Source organism: Heptranchias perlo, chromosome 32 (genome assembly GCF_035084215.1).
Source record: "Heptranchias perlo isolate sHepPer1 chromosome 32, sHepPer1.hap1, whole genome shotgun sequence".
Taxonomy (NCBI): domain Eukaryota; kingdom Metazoa; phylum Chordata; class Chondrichthyes; order Hexanchiformes; family Hexanchidae; genus Heptranchias; species Heptranchias perlo.
In genome coordinates, this window is record NC_090356.1 from 2,690,738 (window position 1) to 2,706,058 (window position 15,321).

At 51.6% G+C, this 15,321-nt stretch overlaps 1 protein-coding gene across 2 annotated transcripts in view; it reads left to right on the top strand.

The window, feature by feature from the left end:
- The window catches only part of LOC137300922 (paired box protein Pax-7), a 132,855-nt gene that overhangs the window by 75,020 nt on the left and 42,514 nt on the right, over positions 1–15,321 (top strand). For both annotated transcript variants that reach the window (XM_067970194.1, XM_067970195.1), the window contains exons 6-7: positions 10,940–11,105; positions 12,072–12,271. In XM_067970194.1, coding sequence (XP_067826295.1) covers positions 10,940–11,105; positions 12,072–12,271 — 366 coding nt within the window. The remainder of the gene's footprint in view (positions 1–10,939; positions 11,106–12,071; positions 12,272–15,321) is intronic.

The window sequence follows — 15,321 nt, forward strand, 5'->3', positions numbered from 1 at the left end:
TATCTCTGCTGCTTCTCCTGTTTAGCATGCATGTAGTCCTGTGTTGTAGCTTCACCAGGTTGGCAGCTCATTTTCAGGTACACCAGTGCTGCTTTATTTTTAGTGGTCTCGCTGGCTTCCCAACAGCTTTACCTGGAGGGTAGGCTATCGTGATGGGCGCCCTGGTCAGGAATGGGTTAAAATGCCATCGGGCTTCCATGTACCTCATGGAGTCTCGATTTGCATTTATTAATGAGACTCCCACCAGAGGCCAACGGGAGCTACCTCCATCACCAAAACCAACAGCGTTAAAATGGGGGATAGGTGGGAAATACCAGCGTTCCATTTAACCACTCCCTGCCCCTTTCCCGCCGATTGAGGAGAGTTAACCCCCCTCATTGTGTTCGTGGTGTCAGCCATGGCTCAGTGGGTAACATTCTCGCCTCTGATTCAGAAAGTTGTGGGTTCAAGCCCCATTCCAGAGACTTGAGCACATAATCCAGGCTAACACTGCCATTGTAGTACTGAGAGAGTGCTGCACTGTCAGAGGTGCTGTCCTTCAGATGGGATATTAAACAGAGGCCCCATCTGCCCTCTCAGGTGGATGTAAGAGATCCCTCGGCCACTATTTGAAGAAGAGCAGGGGCGTTGTCCTGGCCAATATTTTTCCCTCAACCAACATCACTAAGAACAGATTATCTGTAATTATCTCTTTGCTGTTTGTGGGATCTTGCTGTGCGTAAATTGGCTGCCACGTTTCCTACATCACAACAGTGACTACACTTTAAAAGTACTTCATTGGCTGTAAAATGGTTTGGCACGTCCTGAGGTGGTGAAAGGCGCTATATAAATGCAATCTCTTTTTCCTTCTTTCTTTCTTTCTTTTCATGGGACTCCAAAACCTTTGAACCTCCTTTCACTGGACGCATCTGGCTGTTACTTGTTACAAATCCATCGGTAAAAGTGGAATTGTCATCGCCAAGTCTTTGTACAGATGAGCAGTCACGTTACACAATAATTTCATTTGTGGGTGAATGGATTTATTTAACCAGCAGAAGCCATGTGACACAGACATGTCCCTCAGTCATGGGACAGACACACAGCCGAGATGACTGTGAGGAGTGTTCTGTCTCCCTTAACAGGTCCTGTATACGAGGAGCAGTGATATCATTAACGCTGTGACCTCTGAACACACTGCTGAATGGGAAAGAAGCAGAGGACTCGGGGCAAGGGCAGGTTAGATAGAGTTTGATATGGGAACAGACAGCATTAAAGAGTCGGATGGGTGCCAGTTAGTTTACTTACTCTGATTTATAGAACCATCACTGTGCCTCTCTCACACATCACTCACAGGGGTCATTTTGACTCTGTACGATGGTGTAAAACATGTGACAGCAAGTCGACAGTCCGTTTTACATCTCTCCCCATTTTTATTTCCGTTGAAGTCAATGGAGAGGTCGTAAAACGAGCCGCCAATTCACTATCACCCGTTTTACACAATCGCACAACGTCAAGATCCAGACCAGTGTGTCTCTGATACAGCCCTTAATGTGGCTTAGAAATTGGATCACACTGTGCCGTTTTACAGGCATAAAACCAGCACCTAAGGGTCCAATATGGCAGGTACCATGCGTGCACTCATTCCGCACCGGAAGTGCGCTGCCCGCCATCTTAACTTAAAGGGCCCCCTGGAATCTGCAGCCCGCCATCTTAACTTAAAGGGCCCCCTGGAATCTGCCGCCCGCCATCTTAACTTAAAGGGCCCCCTGGAATCTGCCGCCTGCCATCTTAACTTAAAGGGCCCCCTGGAATCTGCCGCCCGAAAGGTAAGTTTGCACTATTCTACTTACCTTATTGTGGAGCCAGAGGTGCAGGAATACTCCCTCCCTCCCCCCCAGCTCACCCCCCTCCAATTCAGGAGTGATCCAATTTCTTGGCCTCTCACTCTCTGATCTGCCCCTAGCGTCCCAGGTACACCCAGTGAAGGTTACACCCGGACTGGTCTCATATCTTCCTCTTTCAGGCGCTGACAGACATGTCCTGCATTTCCACCTCTTCCTGTTTTTATTTCCATCCCATTTTATGTCTCATTCAATGTGGAAACAACTCACCGGCCCTTAAAGGGTTAATTGCCACAAGGCTGTAACATTCTGATGGAATGGCGACAGTCGACAGTCTTATTGTAAAGATGAGTTTTGATGATGCCCAGGCTCCGGAACATTCTCTGAGGAAAAAACACCAGAGGAAGTGGCCTTGGAGGATCCTGTGATTGGTCATTCCCACGGACGGACGGGGAGGTGGGCTGTTGCTCCCGCTCCTGTTCTTGTTCCTGTTCTTGTTCCTGTTCCCATTCCTGCTCCTGCTCCTGCTCCTGTTCCTGCTCCTGCTCCTGTTCCTGCTCCTGTTCCTGTTCTTGTTCCTGTTCCCATTCCTGCTCCTGTTCCTGCTCCTGTTCCTGTTCTTGTTCCTGTTCCCATTCCTGCTCCTGTTCCTGTTCCTGTTCCTGCTCCTGCTCCTGCTCCTGTTCCTGTTCGTGCTCCTGTTCCTGTTCCTGCTCCTGCTCCTGCTCCTTCTCCTGTTCCTGCTCCTGCTCCTGCTCCTGTTCCTGTTCCTTCTCCTGCTCCTGTTCCTGTTCCTACTCCTGCTCCTGTTCCTTCTCCTGCTCCTGTTCCTGTTCCTACTCCTGCTCTTGTTCCTGTTCCTGCTCCTGCTCCTGCTCCTGTTCCTGCTCCTGCTCCTGTTCCTGCTCCTGTTCCTGTTCCTTCTCCTGTTCCTGTTCCTTCTCCTGTTCCTGTTCCTGCTCCTGCTCCTGTTCCTGCTCCTGTTCCCGTTCCTTCTCCTGTTCCTGTTCCTTCTCCTGTTCCTGTTCCTGCTCCTGCTCCTGTTCCTGTTCCTGCTCCTGCTCCTGTTCATGCTCCTTCTCCTGTTCCTGTTCCTGCTCCTGTTCCTGCTCCTGCTCCTGTTCCTGCTCCTTCTCCTGTTCCTGTTCCTGTTCGTGCTCCTGTTCCTGCTCCTGCTCCTGCTCTTGTTCCTGCTCCTGATCCTGTTCCTGCTCCTGCTCCTGTTCCTGCTCCTGCTCCTGTTCCTGCTCCTGCTCCTGTTCCTATTCCTGTTCCTTCTCCTGCTCCTGCTCCTGCTCCTGTTCCTGCTCCTGCTCTTGTTCCTGTTCCTTCTCCTGCTCCTGCTCCTTCTCCTGTTCCTGCTCCTGCTCCTGTTCCTGTTCCTGTTCCTGTTCCTGCTCCTGTTCCTGTTCCTGCTCCTGCTCCTGCTCCTGCTCCTGCTCCTTCTCCTGCTCCTGTTCCTGTTCCTGCTCCTGCTCCTGCTCCTGTTCCTGTTCCTGCTCCTGCTCCTTCTCCTGATCCTGTTCCTGTTCCTGTTCCTGCTCCTGCTCCTGCTCCTTCTCCTGTTCCTGCTCCTGCTCCTGTTCCTGTTCCTGCTCCTGCTCCTTCTCCTGTTCCTGCTCCTGCTCCTGCTCCTGTTCCTGCTCCTGCTCCTGTTCCTGTTCCTGTTCCTGCTCCTTCTCCTGCTCCTGCTCCTGTTCCTGTTCCTGTTCCTGCTCCTGTTCTGCTCCTGCTCCTGGAGTGTGAGCCCTTGTATCTCTAGTCCCGCTCTGCTGAACTTCAGCACCTGGGAGATAATCTGTCTTCATAAAACAGGCAGGGAGCGAATGCTGGGTCTTTGCCCTGTGTTAAGGGATCACTTATTGGCTTGTCTGACAAATTACAGGAGCTGATCCTTATCTTCAGCTACTGGTGTAATTAATCCCAGATCCTCTGTCCTGACACAATCCTACCTGTCCGACACTCATCCAGGTTTTCTCCTGCTTTAATCTCTCGCTCTTTCTTTTCTTATCTCCTTTCTTCCTCTCTAATTCTCTCCTTCTGCCCTTCTTTCTATTTCTTTCTCCAGTCCTCCCTCCTCCCTCCTCATCGAGGGTTGCCGACTCTGGTTGGATGTATTCCAGGAGGTTTCATCACATGACCCTCCTGCCTCTGACCATCTCCCGCTCCCGCCATTGGTCGCCGGACACGTCCATTGTCATGGCGCCCCTCCTTTCCACAGCCAATCGGAAAGCAAATAGACTCTGCATTACCTGGTTGGATGATTCTTGACTCTCAGTCAAACAGCCACTTTATCCCATCTCCGATGTTTTTTATGTCCCTATGATTTTTAATCTGTAATTCCTGGAGACTCCAGGACAATCCTGGAGGGTTGGCGACCCCCCCCCCCCACCACCCCCCCCACCTCCTGAAGGGGTCCACAATATTGAACGCCCCTCACCCAAGTGCCTGTTCTTTCTGTACAGCCCATTCGGAGCAGGAATCCTGGCTGATGGTCTTCCTTTACTTTCCAAACCACAGGGCACCTCGGCCAGTGTAGCATGTCTACTGCCTTACCAACTGAGCTCAACTAACAGCACAGGCCAGGGCTGGAGCCTGGGCCTTTCCTGCTCTGTGTGGGGGGGCTCAGTCCCATCCCCGGGTGGTACATTTACCCACTGAGGAATGGGAAGATCCAAGTTATGTATTTTTGAGGCAGTTCAAGTGCTCGCTGAGATCTGTCGCGATATCGTGGAGAATTTGAACAGCTGGGCTAAACGACCTTTTCTTTCTGCTGGATTGCGGAGTTTCGGGCTCACTGGAGGAGTTTATGGGACCCCAGGTTCTTCATTCAATCTGTCACAAGGATTAAATTTCATTACCAATAAACCTTTTTTTTGGTAACTTGATATACAGTATAAAGACATTGTCATTCCTTACACCATCTCCAGCCTCATCTCATGAGACACAAACTCCCCTAATGTCCTCTCCGAGAGACCTAGGGTTAGATTCCGACCAGATCAACACTGAGAGGCAGCACCTGGGAAGGAGTCAGTGAGGGAGAGTGACCCAGGAGAGATGAGGAGAGAGGACAATACTTGAAAATGGAAGGGGCACCCTGGTGAATCTACACTTTAATGTCCTCTCTATAATGGGGTGCCTAAAGCCTGCACACGGTCCTCTAACTGTGGTCTAAATTTATAATTTCTTCATTACCCTGGGCTGATGCAGCGATAAATCAACCAGGCTTCCCACTGTCGATTGCCATTGATCCCCTCTTGCAAGAGGTGAGGACAGGATGGGACCTGGCTGTGACAGTACCCAAAGTTGTTGCTGAGGTGGATATACGAGGAATCATCACTGGAATGAGGTACAGACAGTTTACCAGCACCTAGTGGAACCGTTACCTCAGCAACGATCAGGGCCTTTGGGACAGGATGGGGTGGCAACAAAACTAGAAAAGAGGAGGGGGGGGGTGACTACAGTGCAAACTTTGAAATGTGATCTGGATTGGGAAAAGTAGAGTCGATTTATGATCCCACCTCCATTCCCTGAATCCAATCCATCTTTAACTGCCCCCAACCGCAATCTCCAAAGATTCTCTTCAACAACAGCACAACTCCTTTAAATAAATATTGGGTAAATATTGTTACTGTCCATTTTCTCCATCACCCCCCTGCGTCCCCCTTCCCCAAAGGACTGCAGCACACAGGGAAAGATTAATGTTGAGTTTTAATGGCTCTGGTTCTGACATATTCCTCTCCTCACTGTGAAATTTAATAATCTAACACAGAATGTAGTTAGAGACAGTTGAGAAGCCAGGAACAGTAGGCCAGAGTGTCTCTAGTGTTACCTTGGGGTGACACACTGTCTGCTTTGACCGAGCCCGGTTTCCCTGCTAAGTACTTTCCCTTCTGAGGGACGGAGTTAAAGCGAACATAAAAGGGAGGAGGGGGTTTTGTGGACAGGAAGGGTCAGAGTTCAGCGGTCTTGCTGAGAGTTGCAGTGAAATCTATCTGGTGGGGGCAGAGGGGAGTGTGTGATGTTGACCTGCAGTAAATAACTCACTGCAGGCCACTGTTTGTTTTCTCACAGTCGGACTCCGTACATCGACTCTTGTCTTCCCTCCGTCTCATTTTCCATCACTGTCTTTTCTCGGCCTACCTACCAGTACGAACCAAAGATGCAGAAAAAAGGAATTCTGAAGTTAAATTTGGTTGAGGAATGATTGAGCCCCCCACAGAAAAATAAGCTTGTAGTCACAGAATTAATAGAGTAAACCACTGAACAACACCCATTAAGCCCCATGATTCCGAGGCCTACTGAGAGTCCATTGCAATGGTGCCTGAAGAACCACTACTTCAGGCCTAAGTTGTATCCTAGCAACGGTGTCTATCTGAGTTTTGGCTCAGTGATATGTTGTTAAAAAAGCACATGACTCAGGGCTACTGGGCTACGTCAGTGCACCATAACTACAGCGTATTTCTAACTTGAAGCTTTTGAGGGCCTAGTGACATGCCTTAGCAACAGCCTACAATTAGGTTCAAGGTCCACTTGAGGCCCAGTAGTGTGGCCAAGCAACTTTGGACTACGTTAATCGTAGCAGCACGTGATAGTAATAGTGTGTCTCTGACTCAGTCTATGTAAGGTCTTGCAATGTGATATAGCAACTGCGCACGTGTGACTCCGACATGATACTTTAAGCCGAATAACTTGCCACAGTGCGAGCCCAGGCCTCACTACGTCTTTTATACATTTTTGTTCAGGAAGGCAACTGGTCAAGGATGTTGGATGTAAGCTTAGAGAGATATTCTGGAATTATCTCATTCATCTTTGGGAACAGGGAGAGATTTTACTGCACCTTCCCTCAACAGACTAAGCGGGTGTTGTGGGGTCTGTTGTAGGACACATAGTACATGGGGTATGAAAGGAGATTAATTGGGTGGGTAGAGTCCATGGTGGGGTAGAGTGTTCATGGGCTGTGGGAGGTGATTAAAAGGATGGGTCGAGTTCATGATAGTGGAAAGTGTACCTGAGCTGTGGGAGGAGATTAAATGGGTGGGTAGAGTCCATGATGGGGTAAAGAGTACAGGGGCCGTGGAAAGAGATTAAATGGGTGGGTAGAGTCCATGATGGGGTAAAGAGTACAGGGGCCGTGGAAAGAGATTAAATGGGTGGGTAGAGTCCATGATGGGGTAAAGAGTACAGGGGCTGTGGAAAGAGATTAAATGGGTGGGTAGAGTCCATGATGGGGTAAAGAGTACAGGGGCTGTGGAAAGAGATTAAATGGGTGGGTAGGGTCCAAGATGGGGTAAAGAGTACAGGGGCTGTGGGAGGAGTGGGATTGATAACTGAATGGCCCTTTCTCCAGCTCTGCCTCCTTGGTTTCTCTAGACATTCACCAAGTGTTTCAGTGAAACAGAAACTTCTCTAGTGGCCTGTTTCTTTCCAGTAGAAATGAGTGGCGATGCATTTAGCCTATCCAGGATGGGCTGGTATTGGAGACAGATTCGACTCCAGGTGTCCGGTTAGCGGCTTTGGACTTGCTGTGTGAACTTCGAACTGGATATTTTTGAAAGCGATCCTGTTAAAAAGCATCCTGTGCTTTGAACGCTCTAAAGATGTCATAAATTAATTTGAAATGCGTCAGTCTTTGCTGTTAGGCCAGGCTTCGACTCAGAGTGTAATCTCAACCAGCCTTCTGATGAGCTGCAATCCGGCCTCTTTTTGTGAAACAAAAGATCTCTGTGTAGCTGGCAGCTCAACGCAAACAACTCCCACTCACACTTGCAACTGTTACTGTCAATTTTCATTTGGAGTCAGTCCTTGCCCATTTCCCACTCAGTTCCCATAGCAGCCAAACCTTGCGATGATTAACTCCTCGGTAAGCAGCTAACCAACACGGGCCCACTCCATACTGCAAATACTTTCACACATTCCGTTAGTCTGCACACGGATATGTTTGTGATGCACTCGACCATCCCTTCACCATTGGTCCTCTGAGGTCAGTGCTCGCTCTTTAATAAATATATAAATATATATTTGTTCAGGGGTTGTGGGTGATGCTGGCAAGGCCTCATTTATTGCTCATCACTACTTACCCTATGTTGGTGTGGGACTGGAGTCACGTATAGACCAGACCGGGTAAGGACGGCAGGTTTCCTTCCCTAAAGGACATTAGTGAACCAGTTGGGTTTTTACAACAATCCGACTGCTTCACGGTCACTTTATCTGGTGCCAGCCCATAAATTGCCATATTTATTGAATTCAATTTCCCAACTTGCCTCGGTGGGATTTGAACTCACAACATCTGGATTTATTCACTTCATGTTATAGTACAATGAACTCATTTGTGTGGGTACGTCTGTAGGTGTGTGTATGTGCAGGTAGACACTTACCTAGGTTTAGGTCTGGGGTTTCACACGCGTATGTAGCTGTGCATCTATCAGTACCACTTTACCTCGTTACCGCTCTCTCTGCCATCAAAAGCCTCCCAAGAACCTGTCTCTTGAACATGCTGATTGTAGCACTAGGAGATGCTACAATGGGCTGCAGTGTCCCTGGGCTAGAGAGGGGAAGAATCGGCCAGGATTCCCGTTCCTGATCACTATCCCAGTGACTCCTGATGGAAAGTTCACATTTGCAGAGATTGGGTAAGGACAGAATCAGGCTTGGTAGTGATGCCTTCCATGATGGAATAGGCCACTAATGATCAACTCCTACGTTCACAAATGAAGGGTGATCACTTAGGTGACCATTGCTCACGGATCTGAACCCCATTGAGAATCTGCACCTCCAGGAGAGATGGAGAGAAAATAGGAGGGGGGAAAGGTGTGTGCGGGGACGGGAGCGCGGGGACGGGAGCGCGGGGACGGGTGTGCGGGGACGGGAGCGCGGGGACGGGTGTTCGGGGACGGGAGCGCGGGGACGGGAGCGCGGGGACGGGAGCGCGGGGACGGGTGTGCGGGGACGGGAGCGCGGGGACGGGAGCGCGGGGACGGGAGCGCGGGGACGGGTGTTCGGGGACGGGTGTGCGGGGACGGGAGCGCAGGGACGGGTGTTCGGGGACGGGTGTTCGGAGACGGGAGCGCGGGGACGGGTGTGCGGGGACAGGAGTGCGGGGACGGGTGTTCGGAGACGGGAGCGCGGGGACGGGTGTGCGGGGACGGGTGTGCGGAGACGGGAGCGCGGGGACGGGTGCGCGGAGACGGGAGCGCGGGGACGGGAGCGCGGGGACGGGTGCTCGGGGACAGGTGTGCGGGGACGGTAGCGCGGGGACGGGAGCGCGGGGACGGGTGTTCGGGGACGGGTGTTCGGGGACGGTAGCGCGGGGACGGGAGCGCGGGGACGGGTGTGCGGGGACGGGTGTGCGGAGACGGGAGCGCGGGGACGGGTGCGCGGAGACGGGAGCGCGGGGACGGGTGTGCGGGGACGAGTGTGCGGAGACGGGAGCGCGGGGACGGGTACGCGGAGACGGGAGCGCGGGGACGGGAGCGCGGGGACGGGTGTTCGGGGACGGGTGTGCGGGGACGGTAGCGCGGGGACGGGAGCGCGGGGACGGGTGTTCGGGGACGGGTGTTCGGGGACGGTAGCGCGGGGACGGGAGCGCGGGGACGGGTGTTCGGGGACGGGTGTGCGGGGACGGTAGCGCGGGGACGGGAGCGCGGGGACGGGTGTTCGGGGACGGGTGTTCGGGGACGGTAGCGCGGGGACGGGTGTTCGGGGACGGGTGTTCGGGGACGGGTGTTCGGGGACGGGAGCGCGGGGACGGGTGTTCGTGGACGGTGTTCGGAGACGGGAGCGCGGGGACGGGAGCGCGGGGACGGGTGTTCGGGGACGGGTGTTCGGGGACGGTAGCGCGGGGACGGGAGCGCGGGGACGGGTGTTCGGGGACGGGAGCGCGGGGACGGGTGTTCGTGGACGGTGTTCGGAGACGGGAGCGCGGGGACGGGAGCGCGGGGACGGGTGTTCGGTGACGGGTGTTCGGGGACGGGAGCGCGGGGACGGGTGTTCGTGGACGGGTGTTCGGGGACGGGAGCGCGGGGACGGGTGTTCGTGGACGGTGTTCGGAGACGGGAGCGCGGGGACGGGAGCGCGGGGACGGGTGTTCGGGGACGGGTGTTCGGGGACGGGAGCGCGGGGACGGGAGCGCGGGGACGGGAGCGCGGGGACGGGTGTTCGTGGACGGTGTTCGGAGACGGGAGCGCGGGGACGGGAGCGCGGGGACGGGTGTTCGTGGACGGTGTTCGGAGACGGGAGCGCGGGGACGGGAGCGCGGGGACGGGTGTTCGGGGACGGGTGTTCGGGGACGGGTATGTTTTAGGTAACGGAGGTAAAATTGGCTTTGCAGCCCCGATTGAGTCGATGTTATTTAATTATTTAATACCAACCGATCTCCCGTGGCATTTCTCAAGAGGTGTTGAGACTAAGTGTAGACTTCAGGTGAAGCAGGATCTGATAATTGAACCAGGGTATAATTCAAACCGCATTTTAAAGCCATACATTCTGTCCTTATTTTTATATTTCCATTATGAATTCCTATGCATGTCTTGCCCAATATTTCTCCCTCAACCAACATCATTAAAACAGATTATCTGGCCATTGTCACATTGCTGTTTGTGGGATCTTGCTGTGCGCAAATTGGCTGCTGCGTTTCCTATATTACAACAGTGACACTTCAAAAGTATTTCATTGGCTGTAAAGCTCTTTGGAACATCCTGAGGTTGTGAAAAGCGCTGTAGAAATGCAAGTCTTTCTTTTTCTTTTATAATGGAAACATCCTATGTAAACTTGTCACACTGTAATTACACCCTCCCATCAGTGGTGGCACTGCAAAGCCTCATCAGGCAGGAGGGTTTAATGACACTGTGACAAGCTTACCCAGGCAGATTCTATTATAAATGTGGATATAGGAATCTATAATGGAAAAATCGACAGGAAGAGTTTGCAGATGTAATAGTTTTAATATAACATAGATAGATATTTCATTTCTGAGATTCCGAATGAGGGGAATTAAGAGGGTGCTGGGCATTTCTCACCCTGCCACTCCCCCAGATCTCACATTCTCTGCTCTCCTTTCTTAGCTCTTCCCATTGGTAGATTTCTGTCGCACTCAGTAATATTTTTTCTCCAATTTTCAGGTGTGGTTCAGTAACCGTCGAGCCAGGTGGCGTAAGCAGGCCGGAGCCAATCAGCTGGCAGCTTTCAACCACCTGTTACCAGGAGGCTTCCCGCCCACTGGAATGCCAACTTTGCCACCCTACCAGCTGCCTGAGTCATCGTACCCAACCACTACCCTCTCCCAAGGTAAGGCCAACGCCCAGTCCAACACGAGTTTGCCAAACAATGAAATTGGGGTGAAATTGGTCTTCGGCAGTAGCGCAAAATGGACCCCTAGTTGGTGTAGCTCGTTCTACACCACCCTCAACAGGAGAGACGATCGGCACGGTCTAGAACGCGCTACAATTTGCCCTGAGCCCATCTCGCGCTCCTGGTATGGACCAATTTCACCCCCATGTTTGGTAGAACTGACATTCAATTGGTGAAGACATCGGGGGTTAATATCACGGTGACTTTGGGCAGTGATCTGGTCGAGCCAATCCATTGCATGTTATACAACCTGGCCAATTTCCATCCTATTGATTTCCTGTTTAATGATCAAGAAGGTGAAAATTACCACCCCAGAAATCTCAGACAAATTCTTAAAAGCTGGCAGCAAACATGTTAAGGAAGTCTTCCATTGACTCGGGGAGAAGGCCCCAGCTTCCTTCCTTTGCCTATCTGGACTGAGCTGACCTCTGCCAGATCAGCAGTAGGGGTAGCACCATTGGCGTCAGAGCCCTGGGTTAGGTAGCTTGGGTTCCTGCTCCTGACCGCTGTTCAGTGACTCCTGCTGGAAAATGTGCTCATTTGTGGATGTCGGGTGAGCAGAGGATTGGGCTCAGTTTCGATGCCACCGTTCAGTCTCATTCATCAGGCATGAGCTAAGGTAGTGGAAACAGCCCGTAATTGTGGAACTGAATCCAGAGGAGGGGAGGGGAGGGGAGGAGGAGAGAGGGAAGGGGGACGAGAGGGGGGAGAGGAGAGGGAAGGGGGAGGAGAGGGGAGGGAGGAGAAGAGTATAGAGGAGGGAGGAGAAGGGGAGAGGGGAGGGGAGGAGAGAGGAGGGGAGCGGAGAGAGGGGGAGAGGGGTGGAAATGCATTGTGTGATGTGATGTACCAGGCCTCGATGTGTGACTAAAAATATCAGTTGTGCTTTTTGATTGGTCTCAGATGGAGGCAGCACTGTCCACAGACCACAGCCTCTCCCACCCTCGTCCATGCATCAGAGCGGCCTGGCAGCAGCAGCAGAGAGTGGGTCCTACGGCCTAACGTCCAACCGTCATACCTTCGCCAGCTACCCCGACAGCTTCATGAACGCGACAGGACCCAATAACCCCATGAACCAGGTCAGCAATGGACTCTCTCCACAGGTCAGCCTTCACACAATCGCTTTCTCAAACACAGCCATTCACAAGCAACCTCCCCTCTGTGATAAAAGCTTACTCCAAATCAAGTAAATCTACAACGCAGGGGTTACAACCTCATTGACACAGGCACTAGAGTCAACATTCAGTGCGGGCCCCTCATTATTCCCCTCAAATAACTTATCTCATTGGTATGTTCCAGGACTTTGTAACAAGGTTACTCTAGACTGGTTCTGTGAGCTCATTGGATAATTCAGATAATCAAACGGTCACTTCCAAGAACCCATTGAGGTGATTGGAATCCATTGGATGAAGGGCCGAGGACTGAGGTCCACAGTGATGGTCAGTGCTCAGATTGTAAAGAGTGAAAGTGAAGATGAAGGTGAGACATACCAGGAAACGATGGTTAATGAACACCAAGCTCGGGTTTTAGAAACTCTGGATTGTAGGAGGAGGGGAAGACTGAGGGAGACAAGGAGTTCCACAGTATCCAGGTCCAGAATGAGTTAGAGTGGGAAATGACAATGTGACTTGATTGCAACACAGTGATGTGGAGAGGAAGAATGTGTAGGATGGGGGATTCAGAGCTTCGAAGGGACAAGAGAGGAAAGTTCGGAGGAGCACTGAGCAGAGTCTGATCGATAAAACAGAGCGAGATTAGAGTGTTTGCAATGTACGGAGAGAAAGTGGGGGCTAGAGGAGTGATAAGGACACGACAATCTTTACCTTATGGTCCTGTCCAAGAGTGAAAGAGAGGGGTTAGAGGGGCCACCCCAGATATAGGAATGGGAGAGAGGACCTTTAAGAGAGGGGGGGACCTGAACCCCAGTGAGAGTCAGCACCTTCAGGAGAGGAGGGGACCTGAACCCCAGTGAGAGTCAGCACCTTCAGGAGAGGAGGGGACCTGAACCCCAGTGAGAGTCAGCACCTTCAGGAGAGGAGGGGACCTGAACCCCAGTGAGAGTCAGCACCTTCAGGAGAGGAGGGGACCTGAACCCCAGAGAGAGTCCGCACCTTCAGGAGAGGAGGGGACCTGAACCCCAGTGAAAGTCAGCACCTTCAGGAGAGGAGGGGACCTGAACCCCAGTGAGAGTCAGCACCTTCAGGAGAGGAGGGGACCTGAACCCCAGTGAGAGTCGGCACCTTCAGGAGAGGGGGGGACCTGAACCCCAGGGAGAGTCAGCACCTTCAGGAGAGTGGTTGAGAAATTGGGACAGGGAATGTTGGACTAACTGAATCCTTTCCCACTTCAGGCTGGTCAGTGGGTGAGACCCACACTAGAACCGTTAAGCCCTGTTCTGGAGTGTGTCCAATTTCTCATGACCTGACTCCCTGTTAGTGGGTGGGGCAGTGGGTATGACACATTTGCCGGAAAGTTCTTCCATTTTCATGTTCCCTGTGGAGCAAAAAACTTGTCTGAGAAGCGGATGTCAGTACCACCTGGTACGGTCCAAACAATGTCAGCACTCTAACTTGGCAAGGCTGCATTGCCGCCACATGGCATAAGATATCATCGTGATCTTATGGCAGGGCTATGGAAAGCTAAGCTTCCCTCTATCCTCAGGGGGCTGTTAAATACTTTTCACAGATTTCTAGCTGTGTTCTTGCTCTGGTTGAAAGTTTCTTTCTTCAGCTTCCACCCCCTTTTGGAATGAATCCTGTTTTTTTTTCACAAATCAGTAATCCCAGTAAAATTTTCTCACTCGATCTGTGCTACTGTTTCTCCAAGATTCTAGAGTGGGCTGCCACAGAGTCATCTTGTAAACTTGATAAGCGCAAAATTTTTCTTAAACTGTGTAATGTTAAATCAAATCCTTTGTGTTACTGACTTGAACAAATTCCAAAACACGGGATTGAAGAGAGAGAATCTGTGAGAGAGAGACTGAGAGAGAGAGAGAAAAAGAGAAAGGGAGATTCTGTGTGTGAGCGAGAAAAAGAGAGAGAGAAGAACAGAAACTGAGAGGGAGACTGAGGAAGAGATGGTAAGCGAGAGACTGAGAGAGACAGCGAGAGACTGAGAGAGACAAGCTCATAGAGAGAGAAACACCCTGAGATAGACAAGCAGGCAGAGACAAAGAGAGAGACATACACTGAGACAGAGAGCGAGTGTGAGAGTGCTGATTGGATGAACAGACGCTATCTCTCTGTTGGGAGGCATTGCTCAGCCGTGATTTTGTCATTAAATAAAATGCAAATTTTCCTCATAACGTTGACATTTTATTTCCACTTCAAAGAGTCCCCTGCAGGAGTAGCCGTCAGTCAGAGCTGTTAACCTGTGTGGGATTGTGGAGAGGAGGGACTGCTGAGCCCACGTACCTCCCACCCAGGCGCCTTAGAACCATGTCACTGTTATGATTCAGGCTCAGCGCAAAGGATCACTTTTACAGGGTAAGATCCCACTTGCTGGAAAACCCAAACAGGACCTCCCGCCTGAGCACCAGCCCCCTTTTACTGATTAAGGTACAGACAAGACACAGTACGGGCTCCCACCATACAGCCCTGGGCTTTTGGGGAGGATCTGAACAGGACAGAACTTGCGTCTGCCTTATTAATGCCTTCCTGACCCTGACCCTGACCCTGACCCTAACCCAGACCCAAAGGGGTACTTGTGATCTTATTGAGGTGTTTAAGATGATTAAAGGATTGATAGGATAGATAGAGAGAAACTATTTCCTCTGGTGGGGGGAGTTCAGAACAAGGGGGCATAACCTTAAAATTAGAGCCAGGCCGTTCAGGGGTGATGTCAGGAAGCACTTCTTCACACAAAGGGGAGTGGAAATCTGGAACTCTCTCCCCCAAAAAAGCTGTTGAGGCTGGGGGTCAATTAAAAATTTCAAAACTGAGATTGATAGATTTTTGTTGGGTGAGGGTATTAAGGGTTACGGAACCAAGGCGGGTAAATGGAGTTAAGATACAGATCAGTCATAATCTAATTAAATGGTGGAACAGGCTCGAGGGGCTGAATGGCCTCCTCCTGTTCCTAAGTGTCTGCACCATCTGATGCGGTGCCCACCAGAGATGGGGATGTGAATTCTTGGCAGTGTTCCAGCGCAGGA